Source organism: Etheostoma cragini, chromosome 1 (assembly GCF_013103735.1).
Source record: "Etheostoma cragini isolate CJK2018 chromosome 1, CSU_Ecrag_1.0, whole genome shotgun sequence".
Classification (NCBI taxonomy): domain Eukaryota; kingdom Metazoa; phylum Chordata; class Actinopteri; order Perciformes; family Percidae; genus Etheostoma; species Etheostoma cragini.
The window spans coordinates 30,964,961-30,988,998 of NC_048407.1; the positions used below are offsets into that span (position 1 = coordinate 30,964,961).

General features: G+C 40.4%; 1 protein-coding gene across 2 annotated transcripts in view; it reads right to left on the reverse strand.

Moving 5' to 3' along the window:
• The window catches only part of mpped2a (metallophosphoesterase domain containing 2a), a 60,253-nt gene that overhangs the window by 32,649 nt on the left and 3,566 nt on the right, over positions 1 to 24,038 (reverse strand). For both annotated transcript variants that reach the window (XM_034866703.1, XM_034866714.1), the window contains 2 exons: positions 7,420 to 7,601; positions 224 to 449 (listed from right to left, as the gene is read on the reverse strand). In XM_034866703.1, the coding sequence (XP_034722594.1) occupies positions 224 to 449; positions 7,420 to 7,601 (408 nt within the window). The remainder of the gene's footprint in view (positions 1 to 223; positions 450 to 7,419; positions 7,602 to 24,038) is intronic.

Below are 24,038 nucleotides of genomic sequence, written 5' to 3' on the forward strand. Positions count from 1 at the left end.
CATGTAAGAGAGGCCCCTTGCTGAGTGCAGAGAACAGAGTTACTGCAGGCGGGGGAACTGGAAATCAGCCAGACACTGACAGAGGGGAAGGAACACCTTCGCCTTAGGGATCCACAACACAACGAGATAGAATTGCAACTCAGCGGTTATGAAAGACAGAAAGTGATGACAGTATTTTTGGATGGAGGACAAAACGGATTGGTGGAAAGATTGGTGCTCTTACCATGGCGCACCATATATCCGGAATCCCTTTATGGTGATGTCCGAGTCCTGCAGGTACACACAGTTTGTGAGGAGCGTCTGGACATTGTCAAAGTCTTCTGGTTTGAGTTTGGACACTGAGGGGAATCGGTAGTAATCCTGCTTGACCAGCTCGGCCATAAAGTCCTTATCAAAGGTCAGCTCGTGGTTCCCAGCAATCACCACCTTAAACTCATACGGGAGGCCACCTAGAAGAGACGAGAGAGGGAGGTGAGCTGAAGCCCTGCATCCACATATGTATCCACATGTTGAGCTCTAGTCTGTAGCACTTTCTTCTCATCCTAGAATATTGTCCTCTCTGACATTTTGTAATATCTCTAACCTGAAACAAACCATCTGCTGTAAATGTTAATGTATGGTATACCAAGAACAATTGCTCCGCTAATGTGTAGCCGATAATGATTGAAGGAATTTTTGTGCAAAAGCTGAAAGAAGTGACGGTGAAACATAGAACTGAACAGATTACATTGCAGTTACATGGTATGATTCTGGTTCCATCCTGCATACCAGGATGCCCAGTACAACAAACTTTGAGCAACACATTTTCAAATATTGACAACCCCCCCCCCCCCAAAATGTAATTATTTCAACATTACTCAGTTGCTGACACCATTTAGTCAAAGCTAAAAAAGGCTCCATTCAACTCAGTTCTTACATTTGAGCTAAATTTTTATAAATCAGATAACATCGGCAGTATCAAAGATGCCCAAACCAACATAGGTCATGACGAATACGCTGTTCTTCTGTAGCTGCGATCTATAAAGAAAGTTTCTTGCATCAGTGCTTAAAAATGCTAACAACTCAATAAGTCAGTGTTTGATCAATAAAATATTTGCACAGATCTTGTCCAATGGTTTCAGTATCCTGTGTAATTATTATTACCCACACTAAGTAGGTTATGTCTTCTGTTTGGTTTTGTTCGTCTGTCAGCAGGATTGCGGAAAGCTACTGGGCCAATTTTTATGAAATTTGATGAAAGGGTGTAGCATGGGCCAAGGAAGAACCCACTAAATGTTGGAACAGGTCCAAATCGAGGGGTGGAAACACACATTATTTTTCTCTTTCATTAGCACTGTGATATAGGGCTGTGTCTGCACTCTCTGAGTGCTATTCCAGTTAAAATATGAAATTACAGGAAACATAAGCATCAAGTTGATTCATACTGAAAAATGTTTCAATCTTTTTTTTTTATCAAAAAAATAGACAAATAAAAATTTAGAACAACTTTTAACAGTGATTTTACATTCCTGAAAAATTCTGGCGTATCCTTCCAAATGTAGCCTTTCCGATTTATATTTTTACATATTTCACTGCACGTTGTCAGCAAAGGATATTATTGAGTATCTATTGTTTCTAAGGCTGTTAAATTAAATTAACAAAAAGTACAACACATTGTTATGACTTAATTACACTGCTAATTATTCTTTACAAACTATACCAAACTAATTTACCAAACTAAATTCTTCCCACGCTGCACATTTTGTCCAGATCGTACAGCTCTGTTTTCAAGGCAGATAAGTATTTCATAAAGTCACAAAGGGATTTTGCTTTCCACCTGGTTGTCCTTATATTTTGTACATGGAGCATACGTTCCCCCTGTATCCCTAACTCAGAGCACAGATCAGGCCTGGAAAGAAAAGTCAGATAAGCAAAGGGGGAAAATACCCTCAATTCAGACAGTCAGAGAGGTTACAACCACAGCTGACGGCTCTGCTTGACCGCAGCAGACCAGCATCCATCTCTGCAGACACCGGGCAGCTGGAAAAAGCATGAACCTGAACTAAATAGAGAAGAACATCTATTACAATTCTCATCCCCTCATCTTTCAACTTCTGCTGTGCCCTTTTCGCTCTCCTCTTTCGGGGTGATTTGGAAAGGTTCCCCTTTGCCATCAAGAAACTGACTTACTACTTTATTCCAGCAGATTGAGCACTCAACAAAAAGCTCTGGCCTTCATCACCCCTCTATTCTCTCTTGATATTTCTCTTTTTCCTCGGTTTCATTCTGGAGTTTTAGGCGTAATTTGTATTTTGTTAGCCTGCTCTGCACAGTAAGTTCTATATCAACTAATATGTAAGCTAATTTATGTATAGAGTCAATCCGCAAAAAAACCCAACCCAGCAATATGATATATAATAAAGGCTGCTACTAAAGTTTAATCTGCTGATTATTGACTTGATATAATCGATTCATTATTTGGTGAATAAAATCTCCAAAAAATGGCTGTCTTAGTTTTTTTATATATATTGTTTTGTCAAACCAACGCAAATATCTTTTGTTGTTGTAAATGATACAAAGAAAAGCAACAAATCCTCACAAGTTAGAAGCTGTTAGAACTGTCACTTTAGAAGTGTGGCATTGACAGTGATGGATTGAGTGATGGCTCAATGCTATGCTAATGATTTCATCCTGATTGCTAAAGTACATACTGCCACATTGTCTTGCTGACGTAATGTCGTGTAGTGCTGTCAAGAGGTGATTTACTGAAACCTTTTGTTTTATGAACTGAATACTATTTCATAGCTTTAAAAGCATTGACGTTGGACTGATCTTCAGAAATCATCAAATCCAACAGATTAAGGCAGCCTGAGGAATAGGTCACAGCTATACTTTGGTGTTTATTTATAGTTGTTTTTAGTAATATTTAGTTCACATCAATATTTAAGTATAATCTAGACCGTTAAGAACTTTTACTTTTTTTTTTAAATTTTAAATTACAATGTTTGTTTATTCTTAATTTCCATTGTCTTAAGTTGAATGATGTGTTATTTGTGCCTCTTTGTTTTTTTTATGTGTGTATGAGGACTCTGCTGCAAACACAATCTACCTCTGGGTACAAATAAAGTAACTTGAACTTGAACCTGAGTTAATCGGATGTTACCCAGTCTCTAAACACAAGTAGAAAACTGGTTCAGACATTAACAACTTAAAACATACAGCACCACCATCTAACATCCTTAGGATGAACGTGTAGTGCTGGGTAGCAATTAATTGCATTCAATCCACTTTTCAGATGAAATACTATATATATACTGTTAATGAATAAAAATCGAAATCTGTACTGCCAATGACTTCGTCTAGCAGTGGCTTTCAAAAGGTTTAAGTTTATTGTCGGAGCTTCTGATAAGAGCACAGCTCAGTCAGTTGGTTTTGATTTGCAGGTGTGAAGACATTGGAGCTAAATTTAGTTGAGAAGTTAAAAATTAGATGTCTAGATTACGCATATCCTTTGCATACGTCCTTTGCAACCGCTTCCCAGCAGTTATATTTCAACATTTAGCAGATTTTACAGGGACACATTTGACAAAAACTGTGCAAAATTTAAATGCTTTACGTACACTGCATAATTATTGCACATAGTTACAGGAAAGATTCCGACATCCACCAACAACATGGGGTTTGACTGGCGTGAAAGTATTCGGCTTATCAACACAAGCTGCCAGCCCTCTTTACGGGAAGGGCTTTTGTCCGTTTTGCACCTCTGCCCCACACTGCTCTGATCAGTGATAGCAGAAGGCATGCCAAGAGGACAAATGGCAAAAAATATTGAATAAAGAATCCAATAACACTTTTTGTTGAGTAAAAATGCTGTTGCGTCATGACAGTAAGTGAAGGAAAAGATGTAAACGCACTGCTCCATGCAGCTTTTAAGCTCGAAATTGGAAATAAAGATAATAGAAACTGGATAGAATATAAATTAAATCAGGATACGCTGGCTCAATCCAGATAAAGATTTCACTGCATCTGTGTGTAAAAGAGAGAGAGAAAGTGTGTTCTTTAATGCTGAAAATGAAAGAATCATGGTTTCCCGGTCTACAGGTTTCATTCCCCCTCCTCTAAATTAGCTCTCGACGCATCTCAGGATCATAAATTCCATTCCCTAAGCTTATATGAGAGCGCCGTCTCTGTCCCAAAGAGCACACACGCACTCGCTCGCTCTCTCTCTCTCTCTCTCTCACACAAACACACACACACACTTATTTTTTTATTGCCACTGTGATTCTTCTTACAGAGGGCTGGTGGAGTGATCCACCAAGATTTATTTTTTATACGTCCGCCACAAACGGGTATGCAAATTTAAATCAGAACAAAAAAACTCTGAAGAATTACATACAACTACGGACAATGTTTTACCTCTCAAAAAGGCAGATTCATGAAAAAAATCTACTTAACAATACAATACTTAACATACATACATACACCTTCCTTCTAACATCCTTTCAATTAAAAGGTGAATATCTAAGAAGATTAAAGTGAATCCTTGAGGAAATAAGATGGAATCAAATCAACATGTTTTCCAATTGGTGCCGAACCAGCACACACGCACAGGAAGTGAACAAAAACCTTCATTTGTTAGTTCTCATTGTTGCTCAACCCAATGCACGCTACAGAGGCCTCTGGGAACAGCTTAAAGCAGTGGATCAGAGCTGGTGCTCTACCATCAGACAGGCTGGTTCAGGGAAAGCCATCCTCTACATCAAACTCCAATGTTCTACTTCAACAGGCAGAACAGCAGTTGATGGCCGGAACACGCCGCTGCCTCCTCCAGAGCCTTTTGAGAGGAGCAGACGAAGGACGAACACTGCTCAGTTTACAGACGCTTTAATTCTACAACCTCATCCAGCCCAGAGTTTACAATCTGTTGGGATGTTGTTGAGTATTTTGTTTTAGTTTTATCAATTCTGACTGTAATTCCAAATGTAATAGTCTTTACCTGTACTTTAGTTGTACTTTTTCTACCCTCAAGAGAGTTCTGAGAGATTGATGACCCGGTGTGATCTCCACCCAAACAAACCAGCCATGGTGCTCCCAAATACACTGAGCTATTTTCCACTTTGCCCTGCATAGACCCCCAATTATGGCCGATATTGTGGTTTTTAATGAGGCTTAACAAAGTACACACACACACACACACACACACACACACACACACACACACACACACACACACTTCACTACTGTGGCTGTACAACTACAAATCGTATTCACAATTCATGAAAGCGAAAATATATATATATTTTTTTTTTTTTTAAGAAGGTTGACAATATGTTTAAAACGGTTTGAAGAAGATGTTAACTTCTGGGTACCAATACACTTCCCTTATCTCCAAATACGATGTCAATGGTGATCAAGTTTTGGAACATCTTTTCCGGTCTGTTATGTGCCTTCGATTCACATCGAGCAGGAATTTTGCATCACTGACCTTTTGACACTGCAATCCAGAATGGATACATATGAAAACCAAAAGGCTGCAGTTGTACGACCAACCGCATGGGGAGGAGGATGAGATTCAGACATTTCACAATGTGGACTGTAAACAATCCCTAAAACACTATATGTGAATCGAACCTTTGGTGTCAGATTAACGGTGTTTTTAAATGTATCTGCAATAATACAGACTCGAGTTTACATAGAAGTGGGAGATTAGGAGGCAGCCTGTTAGGACTGAGATGGAAGATGCAATGTTTTAGGTAAATACTGTTGAAAATATGAACATTCAGAGCATAGTGACGGACAGTTGAGAAGTGGATTATGTTGCAGAAGTGGTTTGAGAAGTCTCTACAGATGCTTGAATATCTTTTTTGCTGTGAAAACTGGGTCAATGTTGGAATCCGCTGTAACTGCTGTGAATCCAGACTGTGGAGAGGCCAAACTCTGACAGCTACCTTTCAACTCTACAGGGGGTGAGTGTCTGATACTCTAAACATAGATTCTGAGAGCAGTGCCACTTTAAGCTGAGGGGTTCTATTCACTCTATTATTGTGATTATTCACCATCTAGTTTAAGTAAGTGAACTTCGTGGTTAAATGAGAAACATTTTCGCTAGACATGTATACTTCCCTTGCAGCAGAAAAAGCATGTCATAAGTCGATAACTGACCCAGGATTTAGAGGTAAATGTGCACTTCCCGCTATGCTTTTTCAACATCAAACTAATTCCTGCTTCTTGGTGCATCTCACCCACTTTCCCACTTTTTTTGTGCACAGGCCAGACTACTAGCGAAAAGTGAAGAGGTGTGTCCAAACAGAACACAGTCTCAAATTTCCCCTTGGCCACTAGATTTTGAACAGCCAATGAGACACATTAGGAGCCCTGTCCTGCACCCCCGCAGCGCGGCGCAAAGGCCAATGCAAGTGTCTTGATATTTTAAGACAAACGCAGTTGTAAAGTTTCCCGACCTGCGCCCACGTTGTTTAAATAACAAATGCACCTGTGCCTTTCTTTGCGCCCACAGGCTTAAAGGGAGGTGTAAGGTTCTTGGCATATTGCAGTAGAAAGTGATCACGCCATTGACCAACAAAAACCTGGTCTAAAGTCAATAGCGCAGCATTTCATTGTTATTTTAACAGAGCAGGAAAATGCACCTAGGCTCGTGCACAGCACGCACACACTATGCTTGTCACACACACACACACACACACACACACACACACATACACACACACAGACACAGACACAGACACACGGAAGCACACACACATGCAAAAGATCAAAAATAAAAACGGTGCAAATCATAACATTAAAGCGCCATGGTAGAAACGCGACTGGCTTTTGAAGGGAACGAGAGATAACACACTGATTGGTTTATTGCATGTTATGCCCAAAACACACCTATGAATTATTGAAGACACTAAGTACAACCCTTTTAAACCACTAGCTAGCACAATTTTGTGTCAGGAGGGTGTCTGTGTGTATTTTCGTGTCTGTCTGATTTAAAACTTCACAAAGAACTCCAGGGGGCACATACAATGCGAAAACTGTATGCACCATATTGCTATGGCTTCCGGGTTGAGTGATGTTTCCTCAAAACGATGTGTAAAAGGCTCTGAGGTACGTTTTCCATGGTTTGGTGTGTGTGTCAGAGGTGTTGGCGCTTTCACACACACACACACACACACACACACACACACACACAGAGAGAAAGAGGAAGAGGTCGAAGGTTTAATGAGCCAGGGTGTTAGGTCAGAAGGGTTAAACTGGCAGTTGTGGGATCACACAGAGGGAGGGGTGGGGAGTTATTGTGTGGTCCAGTTCCTGGCGTGCCTTTGCCCATATCACGTGCCCGTGCCTGTCCCCCTGCTCACGAGAGTGCTTTGTGCGAGTGTGAAAACCAATGTGCGCGTCCGGAGGCGTGCAGACAAATGTGCAGCTTAATACCTAGCCAGTCGTTGAACTTCTTAACCTCGGAGGGCAGGCCCAGCTCGGTGAAGTCACCCATGTGCAGCAGCACGTCGCCGTATGGCATCTGGATACCGTCTGTACGCGAGTGTGTGTCGGACACACACACAAACCTGGTGTGTCCTGTTGGCTTGGGAGTGTCATAAGGAATGGGGTCCACCCTGAAAAGACAAACACACAAAGAAAGAGAGCTGTCAACATTTACCTCAATAATGATATAGTAGCCAAAATATTCTGTTAGATGTGGTACCCCATTTATTTTGATTAATTATAATATGTTAAATTTAAGTCCCTGACATTTGCACACATTTTACTGTCTGTAGAAAATGTCTTCAGTACCTTTCTCATAACCCTTTCAATCTGAAAGGTCATTCTCTTTCCTGTCAAATGACATAGTCAGGAGTCAAGTATGTTGGATTCCACGTTGTTCTAACCGACAAAAAAGCCAAACTCAACCAATTTTGCAAACAATAAAATTGTTCGCTTATTTTTGAGACATCTGCCTTTGGTTTTATTTAATAATTTTGCACATTATTATTTGTAAAAAGGAGCTGCAATTCAAAGAATGTGCCCTTTTTCCTCTTTGTGATATTTAAAAAAAGAAAAGAAAAGGTGTACACAATCCACAAGCATATTTTTAGGAAATGTATGCTAATTTCATACCAGATAGCAGAAGGGGCACAATTGAAAACCAGAACCTTAAAAAGATCATTTGTTGTGCAAAATAAATTACATGGTCCACAGAATAATACATGCAGCAGTGCAAAATGCATCTCAAAGAAAAGAGGGACATTACCAAAGTAGCAAATGTGTAGTTTGGGCTGAAAAGAAACCAGCGATGGGATATTTGCGCGCACATAAGGAGGGCAATGGCGGTTTTGAGGCCACAGACTGGCTAAGGAGAAGGTGAATTAAGGCTGCCATGTCCGCTCTACCCATTATCTAAAGAAAAAACACTTAGACCCAAGTCTGGCAGGGGAAAAAAAGCCTTTTAATTAGCCTTTCTGTTGGATGTAAGCACGTTTGTTAAAAAGGAAGAAAAACCTGTACTTTTTTCTGACTGAAAAGAAAGAAGGAAAAAAAATCATCTGTAATTGAAGTCTACAATGTGCAATCTTCCAGCATTCTGCCGCTAGACCATTATTTCATTAGAAAGGATGTCACTCTGTCGAAACATCAGACACATAATCAACGCTGCAATCTCTCTCTCACACAAACACCCACACACACACACACACACACACACACACACAGTTAACTTGCATAACACAAACATGGCATGAAAACAAGATGAAATCAAAAGGTTTCAGACTGAAGAAGTCATCTTTGAAAGAGAAAATAGGAACATCGGCACAAAAGAAATCTTATTGGGGGGCAACACTGCAACACTTTGAGGAGTCTCATTTGGTGGGCAATTTTCATGTTTACCCATTTCTGTGGCATTTGGAGAAGAATATTGCGTATCAAAAAGGTTCACAAACAGCCTGCAATCTGTTGCTATTCTTACGTTTTGGAGACTATAGGGCATGGCAAATTATACAAAATTATTTTCATCAAAACCATTTATTCTGCCTTGTATTGAGCCATTTGGATTTTATACTGTTTTTCCATTTATTTATTTAAGTATTTTAGTCACCCATTTGTATTTGAATTGTGATAAAAGTTGACTGGAAATATGTAATATATTAGAAAGACAAAAACATAACTAGGTGTTAAGTTGTTGTCCAATCTGGTAAAAATAAACAAATAAAATTGCTTGTCTTCTTCACATTACAAAATGTAAATTCAATGTTCACAAATCAGGCTCACAGACTGACCAAGACATCAAGTACAACTGGAAATATTAAAGGGATAACTAGCCCCAAGGTCAAGTGGCCATATTCTCACTAAACATACCACCATATCGCACAACTCTTGTCTGTTGCCACGGTCTCCAGTAGAACCACCATTTGTGATCTGTGATCAGTGGCCACTTTTGCAGCAACACAATGTCTCTCATCCAGCAATATATATGTGCAATTGCAAAATCTGGCTACATTACCGAATTTGAATGTTTTTTTTCAGTTTATCATGTAATCATTGCAAGATAAAAATCATTGCTGCTGTGATAACTTGCCAGTAAATGTATGATCTGCTCACGGATCTGTAACTCACACTGGACATCCTGCATCATATCTTACTGTTTTACCACAATCTAAAATTAAGTCTGCTACTTGCATTTTCTCGTTTGAAGTCTGCAGTCAGTTACAGTTATCAGTGTTGGTCGTCTTGGGGTGGGACAGACAAAATATCGTTACGACAATATATTGTTTTCTTTGCAAGACAATAATCGATACGCTCTCGCCAAATATCTATATTTTAATGAATGAAATAAGGCGCTCTGCATACATTTCCCTAGCCTAGACATCTAGATGCCCCCTAGCAGCAGCAAACGTAATTTGCAGTTAGGGTAAGTCTAGCAAAAAACTATTTCTGGTCAGGCCAATCACATCATGTATAGAGTCGGTGGGCGGGCTCAACATAAGGACGGCAGACTTGCGACAGTTCCGCGTAGCTGGGAGGGCATCAGACGGGAGGCATGAAACAGGAAGTCCCCAAGATGCAGACAAATCTGACTCATCGAATCATCGCATTTTTCATTTATAGTTAGACAGAATTGCTGTATATGCGTTGACATTAGTTGGTTCCGTGAGCAGTGTAATGTGTTTCGGGTTCCGTATAGTGAGGAACGCTGTGATTCTCATCCCTTGTCCTGTCCCTCCTTTAAACCTTTACCGCTGCAGCCGGGACATCTCAGCTTTGCTCTGAGATACTGGATCACAGCATAATTCTCAGTAACCCAAGCTGGCTTGAACTACATATTACACACACACACACGCACACTGGAGAAAATGAAAAACTGGCTACAGAGATAATGATATTTGCTATTGACTGCGTTTAGTAAATAAGTCTCTGTGCACCTATATACATAAAAACACCTTAACTTCAGCCAGCAGAGAAACATATATATTGCAGTGTGGCTGGTGATTAGGTTTGGGGCCTCGACGTCATGCAGCTTTATAGGATTTGACAGTTCTCGTCATGGAGGAAGGATGAATGCAGAACCACATGGGAAGACAAAACACACACATATGTACATGTATATATGCACACACACACACACACACACACACACACACACACACACACACACACGCAAATTAAGACAAAGCGAGGAGAAAAACAACCTCCATCTCCTCCCCTTTCCTTTGAGATTTAATCCACCCGGAGAATGTAAGTAAATACCAGCAGTCCCTGTCAATTAAGAGCAGGCCTAGGCCAAGTAACCTTCATGATAGTACTACATGGGTTGCACACACACATATACACAAACAATGAGAGAAGGCCCCTGTCTTTCTCTTAACATATGACTGTATAACAATCCAGAGGTTCTTTAGTAATGTATACAGGAGTTCAGGCGTTCGCCAGTGCAGCAATGGCTTCTGATCTGTTGTAAACGGAAACAGTGAAAATGAAAAAGTCTTCCTGTGCTCTGGCAGCAGGTAAAAGAATATTCTCCGGTGACAGACTGAACTGTGTTAGCATGAAGATTCGTGTTAACATGTCTGAGCTTCGGCGTCACATCAGAGGAAAGACTGCAAAGGGAAAAGAGTGGGGGAGAAAGAGAAATGCTAATGCGCTCGAGGAGGGCAGGAGCACACTCTTAAATCCGCCATGACATTGGAGCTGACACAAAACCGAGGTCTGTGGCTGCAGAAATATCTGCTGGATGAAGAAACGTCTGTGATCCTTGAGCAGAGAAACCTCATGCATGCTTCAACATCTCCTCACCTACAACTGCGACATTTAGCCGTCTGCATTTTAGGAATAAAAGTAATTTAATTGTACTTTTGCAACTTAACTTTCATTTTAATGTTAGTGCAGTGTTTCTTGAGCTAAGACCAGCCCGACAATTCTGTTTTTGTTCTTAATACCATGCTCTCTTAATTACAAAATTCACAGGTGTTCCAAATTTGGGAACTAAAATATTTTTCTAATAATCAAGCCAATTTTTTCATTTTCTCATTATGGTTTTCTCCATAAAATGTCAGGTTTCTCTGCTGCTTTTACATTTCAAGTTGTCGTTCATCACAACACATAATGCTTCAGATGCAAATGTTACTGGGAAAATTCAGCAAGGACTTTCATGTGAATTGAAAATCAAGCATTTGACCTTGCAGCAGAATCATAAAAAAAAAAAACTGTAGCCTCCATAAATCTCACACACACACACACACACACACACACACACACACACAGAAATTTAAATATTAAGACAGCAGTATGCAGGCGTAATCAGAAAGCATTGTCTAAAAGGATTTCATACAAACAAGTTGAAGAATGAAGAGAAATTAAAAACACAAGAAAGCCCATTTAGTAAATAAATAGCACATGTATAATATCAATGCTGCAATGAGATGCTTGAGGTGCTATGCCATAGAAATGCTTTCAGATCAGAAAACCATACAAGGGAAATGTGAAACAACAAAATCCTGGAAAAGTGGACTGAACCAAGACACAGTTATTGGTTACATGTGTGACATAGAATGGAATAACAGTGAGAGAAGTATAAATCTTGTACGAGACATGCGGAGGAAAGGAGGAGGCTCTCTGATGTCTGTAGGAGGATATTCAATTTGACTGAGCACACTTGGCTCCATGGCCTTTTAGAAAAACACACAAGCAAACAGGGTCAAAGTTCAGCCTGAGCTTGCTTCTTCAAATGTGACACTTAACTCACAGCAGATAAGAAGGTCGCTGGCTATGTCACTGTCTGACTCGTCCAGCTCTTTAGGGCGTCACATAATCATTGTGATTGATTGCAACACTTCCTCCCCAGTCTATGTGCCGTCCAAAACAGACTGTAGCGGTTTGCTGCGCCGCCAAAAAACTGTCCAGCTAAAGAGCTCTTATCATACATTTTAGAATAAGTCATATTAAAAAACCCGCTATCCATCACTACAAAAGATGTTTACCTCTAATGTACAAAATAAAGAACTCACCAAAGGAATCGTGGCAGAACTTTAATCTCTCAATTATTGTGAAATCCACTATTTTATTAACATAGGTTAACTTAAGTTTTACCTTTATCCAGCTTTCCTAGCTTTATATCTGTGTAAATACAAAATCGGTTGCTCTACAGTATTTTGTATATCCACCAGAGATGCCAATCCCGTACCCAGATCCTCTCAATAAGAAGGCCAGAGCGGCCAGATATCACTAAGAACTGATAAAGCCTCTATACCATACCACAGCTTAAGCTACATGGCAAATAACTTCAAAATAGGATGGATGGGCATAGCCCTCTGCCAGGGGACACTGTATGCCTTAAGTGCTGATCGTAATTTAAAGGTAAAAAAAAAAAGAGGAACGTGGTAGACTGAATGCGCGTTGTAAGTCAGAAAAAGGTGACAAGCCAACCTCGCTAAAAATGTCTTTTAGACAATGAACCCCCCCCTCTGCTCCCATTGTGGTGCTGTTAACGGCCTCCCACCAATCACCGGTGCTGTATTATTAAATAATGGGGAAAATGTGTGCCAGTTACAAGCTATGTGGCAATACGTTTCACGTAATTTTCAGCATCCTTAGGGGAGGTGAAAGCTCTGCACAGGGAGCCTTCCTTCATTGTCAGGGTAGCCGGGTGAAGCAAGAAAAAATCCTGACCCTTGACTCGGGCTGAATCCATGGTATGATAGAAGGCTTGGCGTTGCTTGACTGGGAAGTTGCTGTAGTCTGGGGGAAAGAAAATCTTTCTGCTCCCAACCATGAGCCTGTAGAATCATTTGTCTGGTTGTGGAGTGAAGGACGTTGAAAAGCAACTAGCGATTAGTGGTGGTGTTCTTCTTTGGGCAATCACTTTAAATTTAGTGGGCTCTAATAATCTTGATCTGAACATCTGCTAATCCTGGAAACAACTTAGGTAGCGAGTGTGAGAGATATTGAATAGCATTAGAGCCTTCTAGCCTCTCTTTCAGCTTGACAATGCGCATGTTGCATCATCAGTTTCTGTCCTCCAGATTTCTCTTTTTGAGATTTTTGTGGCCCAAAATGCCTGATGTTGATGAGCTTTTGTAAAAAAAAAAAAGATAATAAATAAATAACACAAACATTTTCCTTTTACATGTGGTGAAGCACTGCTACTAGTGATTAGCGCACCTGAAAAGCACCGTTGTTACTCTCTGCTCCTCAACATGGGGCTCCTCAGGTGCTGCAAGCAAATCCCTCCCTCCAAGTAGCAGAAGAAGCAGTGCTTTGCCTTCTGTGGAAGTGATACAGTTAGAAGATGGTGTCTTATGTGACCTTGTTTGAACGTGTAAATAGGAACATATTTGCGTTATTTTGTCACTTATTGTGAGCAGTAGGCTAGTTGGAGCCGGTTACCTCCAGGATCTGTGGTAAGCTAGGCTAGCGGTGGGTGCATAACACAGAGTTACGACACGCACGGAGATAAGAAGGCTACGTATGGACTTATCTAACTCTGGGGGATACGGTGAATAAACTAAAGTCTCAATAAGTCTGCGTGTTACTTTAAATCTCCGAGTGAACTGAGCTAGATGGGCGGACAGAAGTAAGACTATTTCTAGACTAAACAGTTTCTATGATCACACCTTAAATCACAGCAGACTGTAAATGGTCCTCTGTTCTTCACAACAAAGACTGACAGAGAATATTTGATGCCTGTGTGTCCCCTTATGCTACATAAATAGTAGGTTTTAAAAGATAATCACAACTAAACTGGAGACCAATAAGTCACTGCTCTTCCACTGAGCTCACACTGTCTTTATCGCTCCTTCAGGAGAAACATCAAAACACAGTGCTCCCCATTTCTTCTCTCTATAACCTCTGCATCAGTTCCCCTCCCCCTCCTGTAGAACCCCCTCCACGGTGCAATTCCATTTCTTCGAGAGGAGCAGAGAGAGCGCCTTTCTTATCTTCTGCATTTCAGCTGTCTGCACTAATTCAATAAACTTCAGAGGAAAAAAATGAACACAGGAATAACAGAAAGTGGGTTGTGGTGCTCAAGGGAGCGAAGAAAAAGGCAAAGGTGGTAGGGTGGTAGAAAGAAACAAGCAAAAATGAAAACCCAACAGGAAATAAGGAGAAAAAAACAGAACGTAGATGCGGAACGATTGAAATTCACAAGAAAAGGAGGGGAAAATGAGCATAAGTGTACTGTAAAATATACTCAAATGAAAATTGATTTTAAAGAATGGTGAATGATGGCCTTTTGTCTTAATGTCCCCCCCTCCGTCCCCCTTTACTTCATTTGTTCAAGCCGGGTGAGTTCTCCTCATCCCTCCCATAATGGCTGAGCAAGGCACACAAAGCCTGCGTTGGAATATCAGCACCGCAGAAACCTTCCGGCACTGCACTGGGAAATAAATTGCTTCTGCTAATGCCCCTTTCATTACGGCACAGCCCTTAATTGTGCTGCTGACAGGCTGCCTGGCTGCAGGGCTGATGGGAGGAAGGCTGAGGAGACGGGCACGACGTGGCCCCTGGGGGCAAACACCAACCAGCAGACTGCTGGGAGAATAAACTAGCGAAGTAGTTTGGACAGACATCACAGCTTACAGCAAAGGGTTCAAAAATATAAAACATTCCAGCTTCACTTTACAGCAGTGTGTCAAGAAAATGATCACTTTTCAACCCATGTTTTGTAGGATAGCATTCACATGGTTCATGTCGCTCTTTCCAGTAACAAGGTATACTTAGCTAATGTAAAGATCCAGTTAACCCCATCAAATAATTGTGCCTTTAGAAGATAAATTGTGCCTTTAGGAGGATACATTTAGAATCGGGTGATGAACCTCAATACTATTGTACAGCTGCTTGTGTTCTGAGGCTTCTATTGTTAAATGAAAGAAATAGTTTGTAAAAAAACATGTTTTTATACCTAAAAAGTAAACACACAGCCCATCACGCAGTACAACAATCATTAGTAATGTAAGAAAATATAAATCACCCGTGTGTAACAAACACACATACATGCATCATACTACTTATGTACAGTTGGATGCTGCGCAAACCCGACAGTAACACGTCTGTACAAAACCAACGATTCCATGTGAGTTTAACACCTACCAATTAAAGCATTAAGATGCTGCTTCTGTTAAAAACAGAAGATTGAAGTGATACCATTCCAAGAACAACAACTACAACTAATCTCCATTTCTGAATGGTACGATGCATTCGTCAATTTCACCTTACCCTACCCACCTAACCCTTACAGAAAAAAGGAAGTGTGTCTCATGTTCAAGCTTCTATGAAGTGATCTGTGAGAAAATGAAATGACGGTTAAAATGAGTCACGTGTAACAAAACACTGATTACCGGTAAACTAAACACACTTTAAACTGCATAAATGGAGGACTTGTCACGTTGAGAAGTTGCAGGTTCTGGCAGTTTTGTCTCTATTTCAAGTGACATCATCAGTAGATGGTGCCCTGCGATGCCAGGCTCCGGGGCCTAATAGGCCAAAATCTCAAAAACATCAAATGGGCTTCAATCTCAAAAAACAGCTGTCCAATGTCAACTGTCACTTAACCCCCCCACCACCACCTTCATCAGCTCCACCACCAGTACCGTCCCGCCGGGCTCCAGCAGCAGGTCAGGGGTGGAGAGGGAACTTAATCAAGGGTTCTCCAGTTACAAGAGCCCCTCCACTCCTGCCGGTGAACAGCAGCAGGCTGACAGAAACAAAAGGCCACAAAACTGGACTGGCTCTTTGTTTCCAGGAGACCTGGAGCACGGCTGCTGCTCTTCCACAAACTGTTTGGGAGGAAAACAGCACAATGGATGGCGAGTTAAGAAGTAAACAAGAGGCTGCACCATTAATTGAAAATTCTCGCCTTTGATTTATAGTCAGATTTTTGTGGGGCATTTTTAATTCCAGAAAAGTCCTACTGTGGTACATCATTTGCTTTCCACTTGATTATTCAGTCGGACATTGTGATCTTGTTAGTTGTTTCTCTTCTGAAAGGGGAAAAGGGGGTTGTTCTCTTCTCAGAAAGGGCTGACATATGCACCCAAAAAATGTCATTTTCATTCCACACGTTAGCTGTTGCTAGGTTAACTTAATATGTGTTATGTTGATCAAAGAAACATGTTGATTTAAGAGTTGTTATTTCTGTAAGTCGACCTATGACAGCCTGTACAGCCCATCTATCTCATCAACATCCATTCTGGCCCTGGAGCAGGAAGATGTCTTTGCCTGAGTCCCAACTGAAAGGCTGACTCTCTTTATTCTGACCTCCTAAAACATGATTTTGCAACAAATGCATGAGTTGTGTTTTCAGTTGTTGCCATAACTGTATCGGACAACAGTCCGGATAATCTTTTTTTCTGAGCTCAGCTCTCCTTTTGATTGTCTGTTTGAAGTTCAATGATTTTCCAGATTCTTCCCATGTCAAACAAAGCCTACTGAATGTAACAAATAAAGATTTGCACTGCTCACACATCTCTGAGATAACTCTCTTGGTATACTACCTTCCGCATTTAAATCAATACTTCATAAATAATTACACCCTCTCATGTTTCCCTCTCCAGACAAATGGTTGTTTTCGAATCAATGAAAAAAAAGAATGATTCAAAGGGTCTGGAAGCAGGCTAAAAGAACAAGTGTTTACATTACAACATTACCAATCAGAACCATGTAACCCAAACAAACCTCACACAAAGTACAAGGGGAAAATCAGAGCAACAAACACAGAAAAAAAACACTCACACAAAAGTAACAAAATCTTGTTTTAATTCCTAGAAGTGGATCATCATCCGTCACCTGGACAGTTTTTTTACCAGATGACAACAAACAAGAACAGACGATGGAGGCAGTCTACCTTCAGCTGCACCTCCAACTAATAAAATAACTGTATTGTAACAATAACCGTAAAGACAGTAACAATCCCCCCAATTTTATGTTTCTCAAAACCAAGACTAATAGTTAGATAGAGCTTTGATGACAATATTTAGCAAAAACAAGAATATAAGTGAGTAGAAAAACAGCATACGACTACTTCACCTTAAACAAAACTCATACGCTGAGTCACTTGAAAAGAAGGACCATTTAGTTTCTCTTTGTTTGAGGTTCAATCTAATGTCTATTAAAGCTGGAGGAGAGGGTGAGAATACGGTGACACTTCTGTTGTGTTCAATGGGAAATTAGACAAGGGGAATTTTGAATTGTCTACATTTATGTTTAATTTTTACACAATTATGTGTCACAATATTTTCATCTTCAAAGCATCCCCCACTGCTGAAGTAAACAAGGTTATGGCTATCATTAGGGGAGAGGGATGGAGGCATCATACAATATAATGTTGTGTACGTTCAGGTGAATATAGATCCGTGTGTGTTACTGGATGTTAACTGTAGTGCAAAGGGTCCCTTCTTGGACAGTCCAGCTACTATTACCAGCACAGATTAATTATCATCTGAGTACCTCGACCGGCTGTCTCCGTCACGTCGTTCCACGTGCTGAGCCTCCTCCCTCCTTCCAATACACAAACTAATTAATGGAGAGATCACAGAAAAAGGAAATGTTGATTTTTTGTGTGTGCATGTATAACAGCAACAGCTGTTAAACTGAGATTGCTGCTCTTACTGGGCAGAAACACATCTTATTTCCTCAACCACATTTACAGCGCTCTATCGCCATTTAAAAGAAATTACGTCACATACGTCACAAAAAAACTCTCAAGTTCATTAATAAAAACTAGGACAGTGTTAAACAGGCCTTTGCGATTAATCGTTATAAATCGCATTCTCGATTCACCTGTTCACAATTTCATTTTTAAATAACTTCTTTTTTGTTTTAATGACTTAAGACTAATTTCATTTTACGAGACGAATGCATCACTGCTACTTTCTTCTGTGGGTTTTAAACACAGGCTGTATACAATAGGTTTTAAAGCACAATGCTCTCCCTTCTCTTCATTGAAGCCTCTGTGTTTACAGGCTTGTGGGGATGTGCAATGTGCTATAGGTGCCAAAAAATATATGTGTTTGGTACTGCCAATTTGTGTTGTTTTGTCATGGTTCATGTGTGCAATAAACATTACACTTTGTTAAAAAGAAATCGTGGCAGAGAATCACAATATCAATTCTAAGCTAAAAAAAATGTTGATCACATTTTTCCCCCAAATCGTGCAGGCCTAGTGTTCAAATAAATGTGTGAAGGCCGTGTTCTTCTGGTGCCGTCTCCTCACTAGCTTGCGTCAGAGTTTCCACGTGTATAGGTGCTGGCAGCGGTGTAATTATATGATTCATACTTACATGCTCCTCAATCATCCAGAGTGCAGGACTAATTAACAAGGCATCTAGAGGAGGAGTTTGTTAAATATGGACTCCATTTTTCCAAACATTTGTGAAGTGGTTTAAACAATTTCCATTTTGCGGCATTAAAATCCATTTATCAATCCCAGGTGTCTTGAGTACATAAGGTTTGATATACAGTAAATAAACAAAGTAAACAGTACTTTGGGCAACGTTACCAGTTCCCCCCCACTGGAGAAAAACTAACCTAAACATGGATTAAACGGACTACAAATCCGAGGTGTCCTGACACAGAAAATAACGGAGAAGTCAGAGGAAATGGCTCTCCACTTTACATTTGGGTATTTTGAAATCCAAGAGCCATTATTTTGTCCCACTCAAAACACTGGGTTGTACATTAAAACGCAATCCATGTGATTACAGGGTCAATGCAGCTAATTCTTCAATAATATAATTTTCTTTATTTCCTCTAAAGAAGCCCTGTGCAGGTTAATTCCTTTAGCACAGATTATCCAACGGTTAAGTATCAAAAGATTCATAGTGTTTTAAGTTATTATTTTATATCAGATTGAAATGGTAATTTGGCTAATTGTATTGCATCTTATGCAGTTGATTTTAGGGATGTACCATTCCAATTGTAAGAGCGGATAATGGCCCTGATATTGACAAAATCTCTGGATCGGGGATCAGAAAAATCAACAGATCCAGGGGCAGATTCAATCTTTTTTTAAATTTCACTTCCATCACAGCCCAATCTCCGTCATTCCATCAATCACAGAGTCGGCTGTTAGGAGATATTTCACGCTTGCCACACCAACTAGTTTGTAGGCTGTTTGCAATGTCTGCAAAGTAAATGCTTTGAGGGGCGATGTTAGTACTGCAAAGTACAATACTACCAGTTTAATCAAGCACATCCAAAAGCACTATGATCAATATGTTACAGCCATGTTATTTAGTCTTAGTTAGGAAATTAATGTTAAGTTAGGAAAGTCCGGTGCCTTCAGTCTCTTTTACATGGTGGAAGGAAGGTATAATGTGGAAGGTATACAGTTTATTATTAATTCAACAACGATATTGGATGGGTATCGGGTGTCAACAGATACACAAAGCCCAAAAGTCGATCTCGGGCCTGAAAAGTTGGATCAGTGCATCCCTAGTTCATTTAGGTTACGACAAATTAAACTCAAATGCATATAAGAAAATAGAGTTTTGTAGAAAAACATCATCAAAGTAAGGTGCTGTATGAAACTACAGGAGGTGTTGGCGTTGGTTGGTATAGGAGGTGTAGCTAAACTAAAGTATTGTATTAGCACCTGTTTTGATTTACAAAGACAGACGTTCTGCTTTTTAACACACCGTCGGCAAAAACTGGAATGGAACTTAAGACCGACCAATTTAAAACCTGAAACACAAACACAAAGCTCCAAATTGCTCTGACAGCTCTTTACTAGAGGAACGTAGAGGAATGGACGACAACTTGGAGGACCAGATTGCTGACTCCTAGGCCCCGTCACTGGTCGAGCATGCTGAGCCCACACAGGTAACCCCCTCACGGACACAGTTAACTGATGATAACAATAATCATTTGCAGACCAACTATTCTTCAACTGTGTAAAGAAAACAAAAATTTTGATAATTTGCTGGATTCCAATAATGTGAGACATGTTAAGACTTCTTTATTCCTTAAATTCAAGACCTTTCTAGACTATTTAAAAGGGCTCACAAAAAACTTGAAACAATCCCCAGATCTCCAGTCTAGAGTACTTTAAGTTTCAACGCTCTGTCAGTTTGTCTGTCTGCGTCTGTGTGTCGGGCCTTCCCGCAGTCTGGACCAGATCCTGCTCAAATTGGATTTGAAGCCATTAGTGTCCCAACTCGAAGCATATGTTCCAAGTTGCTGAGCATTTCATTTCACTAGACGACGATGAGGGGGCCAAGGAAAAGAAGAAGAAAAAAAATACACAGTCGGCGCAGAAAAATAAACCAGACACAAACAGGGCTGGACAGAGTTTTCGCTCACTTAGAGACAGAGAGAGAGACGTACCATGCGCCGAAAAAAGCCCACTTTGACTTCAGGGTCACGTTCCTGAGCATTAGTTTGTGACTCCCACTGTGTGTGTGTGTTTGTCAGTCTGAGTGTGAAAACGCTCTACGTGCATGTTATCATATGCGGTTCAGAAAGCGATACCTTCCACTCCACACAAAAGGCACTGCTGTACTCCATCACAGAAATCTAAATATTTTGTTGGGGGGGGGCAACATTAGAGCAGGGATTGTATTTCAAATGGCAGGCGACCCCCTCACTTGAGATTTCTCTCTCTCTCTCTTTGCTGTCAGAGAAGCAACAACTTTATTTATGCCCAAATACTGCGGATGCAGTGAGCGAGAACCCCTAAGCAAGTCGGATCATTATCTCTCAAATCTAAACAAGCCTTTACTTTCCCAGAACAGAACGTGTATTCTATAAAGCACTTCAGCATTGCAGGGGTAGGGCTTATAGGAGTGTGTGTGTGTGTGTGTGTGTGTGTGTGTGTGTGTGTGTGTGTGTGTGTGTGTGTTCGGCCTGGGGTTCCCAGTCTGAGTTTAAGAATGGCAGGGTATAACACTGCAGGCTCTGTGGAAGCCAGGAAACAGCCTAATGTATTTATCCAAACACATATCTGCTGAGAGGCCCCACGACTTCAACACATCCCCTTCCTAAAAGGGGTTTCACCTCCAAAAACGACCACATCGAAAATGAGGAAAAGGCAGGGCTGCACAAAATGGGCAAAAGAAAATAAATTTTAAAAAAAAGGGATTATTATGACTATTTAGATAAACGTTGAGATTGATTAGTCCAAGTTTGCACCTTAAACACACTGTCACTGTGTCATTTTCATTGCTGTGTTTCTCAGAACAGCAGAAGCTGGAAGATCGTGTTGTTGGACTCTTAATAAACCTAATAAAAATATGTATTTTTTATACAATATCATCCCCAATCTGCTCTTGTTTGTCATTGCCTGGAATAGAACTAAGCTGTCTCCAGACGACAGATGATCATCTACTTTGTGCGTTTACAGGATTTTCTTCTCAAACATCAGGCAGATCCATTCTTTTTCCACTTTGCTTGTTTCTCTAGATTTCTACAAATAGGTTTTTATGTAAGGTTTCTCTGCTGCTGCTTCTCCTAATGAACAAGGCTTAACGTCAACCGGTGCAACACCGCAAAATATAAGGCTGAGATGAACCTAACCAAGACTTTCCAGGAGACTGATAACAAAATGTCAATCATAGAAGCATGCAATTATAAATCCAAAAATAAGCAGTGAAATTTTAGAAACAATGGAACCAGTGCTGTCTGCCATGTATTTAACCTTGATTCATACTGAAGCATTTGGCCTGATTTATTGCCATCTTTGTCATCCATTAAAATGGAATGACGCAACACAAACTGCGAGGTGACCTCGTCTCCTTTTCCACATCAGAGGCACTGCACTCGCTGTGCTGGCAGCCCTGCTCACAGCTGAGGAATCCCAAAACAACAGAGTGGCAGGCACAATAATGTGAACACTGCCAACACCAGGACAAAGGTAAGAGTCCCATCAGCTGTTTACAAGATTGCATAATTTGACCATGTCCCCAAAATCATCCGGTTTACATGAACTTGACTATCAAGACAGAGTTGTGGGAATTTGAGTGTTTGAGGTAAACAAAACACAAAACTTGTTTCCCAGATGTTGCTTCCCAAAGTGACAGTGTAGCTGGCTAACTTTCCAGCCCTTCAGTTTGCTACACTGTGACCCAAATCTTCCTCCAGCTCAAATCTATCCGACAGTCGTCTAAAAATGTCTTGTTGTTCATGCATCTGCCCGAGTGCTGTCTCGCACATCATGTAACATGAACTCCTGTTCCGAGTGTCAACAACGCCAACAGATGCCACTTTACTTCCACCTTAACGTTAACATGTTCCCAGCACAAGTGCAACCAGACAGCCTGACCACCGTCCGGGACGAAGGACTTTACAGTGTCTCCTATGTGATGGCCATTCGTGTCAATTTAACAAGAGAACTGTCTTTCTGCTCAGTCTGATTAGAGATGGCAGTAGTATAGAGATGCAACAGCTAAACAAACATTACTCCTTTGAGATTCAGCAGTTCTGGGGAAAAAAATGTTTTTATAAACTATGACAGTGTTTGAGGATTGTGGTGAGAAATGGTTGTATAAACACTGAATCATAATTCCATCTTTTTTAACCTGATTTAACAATGTGTGGATAACAATTAAGGAAAACAATAAAAATAAGCTTTAAACTTTGATTTTGTTTTTTACCCGCAACAATTTTAGGATCAGGACTTGTATTTAGGTAACTGACATGGGCTTCATTTTTTCACATTAATGGCCGTTCAGTGTGTGACTTTCAAAAACTTGAATTAGCATTGGGTTTTGAAGTGTTAAACTGCCAACGTGTTTCATATTTAACTATTTTGGCCAGATATTTAATTTTTCCTTATTTGCTGCACATGTAATATAGAAAATGGCAAACAACTATTGAAAAAGGCAGAAGGAATGTGCCGAATTTTCTTCAAAAAATGATCCTGGCTCTAAAATAGCTGAAATTGACAAAATAGACAATCATAACAATAAAAAACCCACACAGGCAACACTGTTTTGCTCTCCTTCAATCTCTTACGGCACCCTGCCGCAGCTTAACTTTTTACACAACATGCTCAGTGAATATAAAAACACATCCAGCTGTAATTGGGAGAAGACACAAAGCATGCCAAAATGTAGCTGTGTATTAATATCTGTCTGTAGATAAAACACACAGCAATCTGATGTGTGAGCGTGGCGAGTGCTGTCAGGTCACAGCACTCTGACCCACTAACGAGAGGCAGATTGTAACTACATCAGACAAGAGCAACGTTAAATAACTGGTCTGATAGATAAATAAAAAGTGCGCCCTAATGCAGACAAAGTGTTCATGCACCCCAATGCGGCACAAACAATGGCAGTCTCACAGGTAACTGAGGCGAGGCGTCCGCGACGCACGACAGGGAAGAAAAAACGTCAGAGAAGCTTTTATTCAAATCTGTGTGAACCATGGAAAGCATTTAAGTTTTGAAGTGTGTGATTGTGTTTGTGTAAATGTTGCCCATTTTTACAATGTGACTCCTATCTTTTATACAATATGGCTCACCTGCCATACTCACTGCAAAACTTTTTTTTAACCAGTAATATTTAATTTCCTTAAATGTAACACAGTACAGCCAGCGTACAACAAAACTGAGTCGGTTACATCAAACTAGG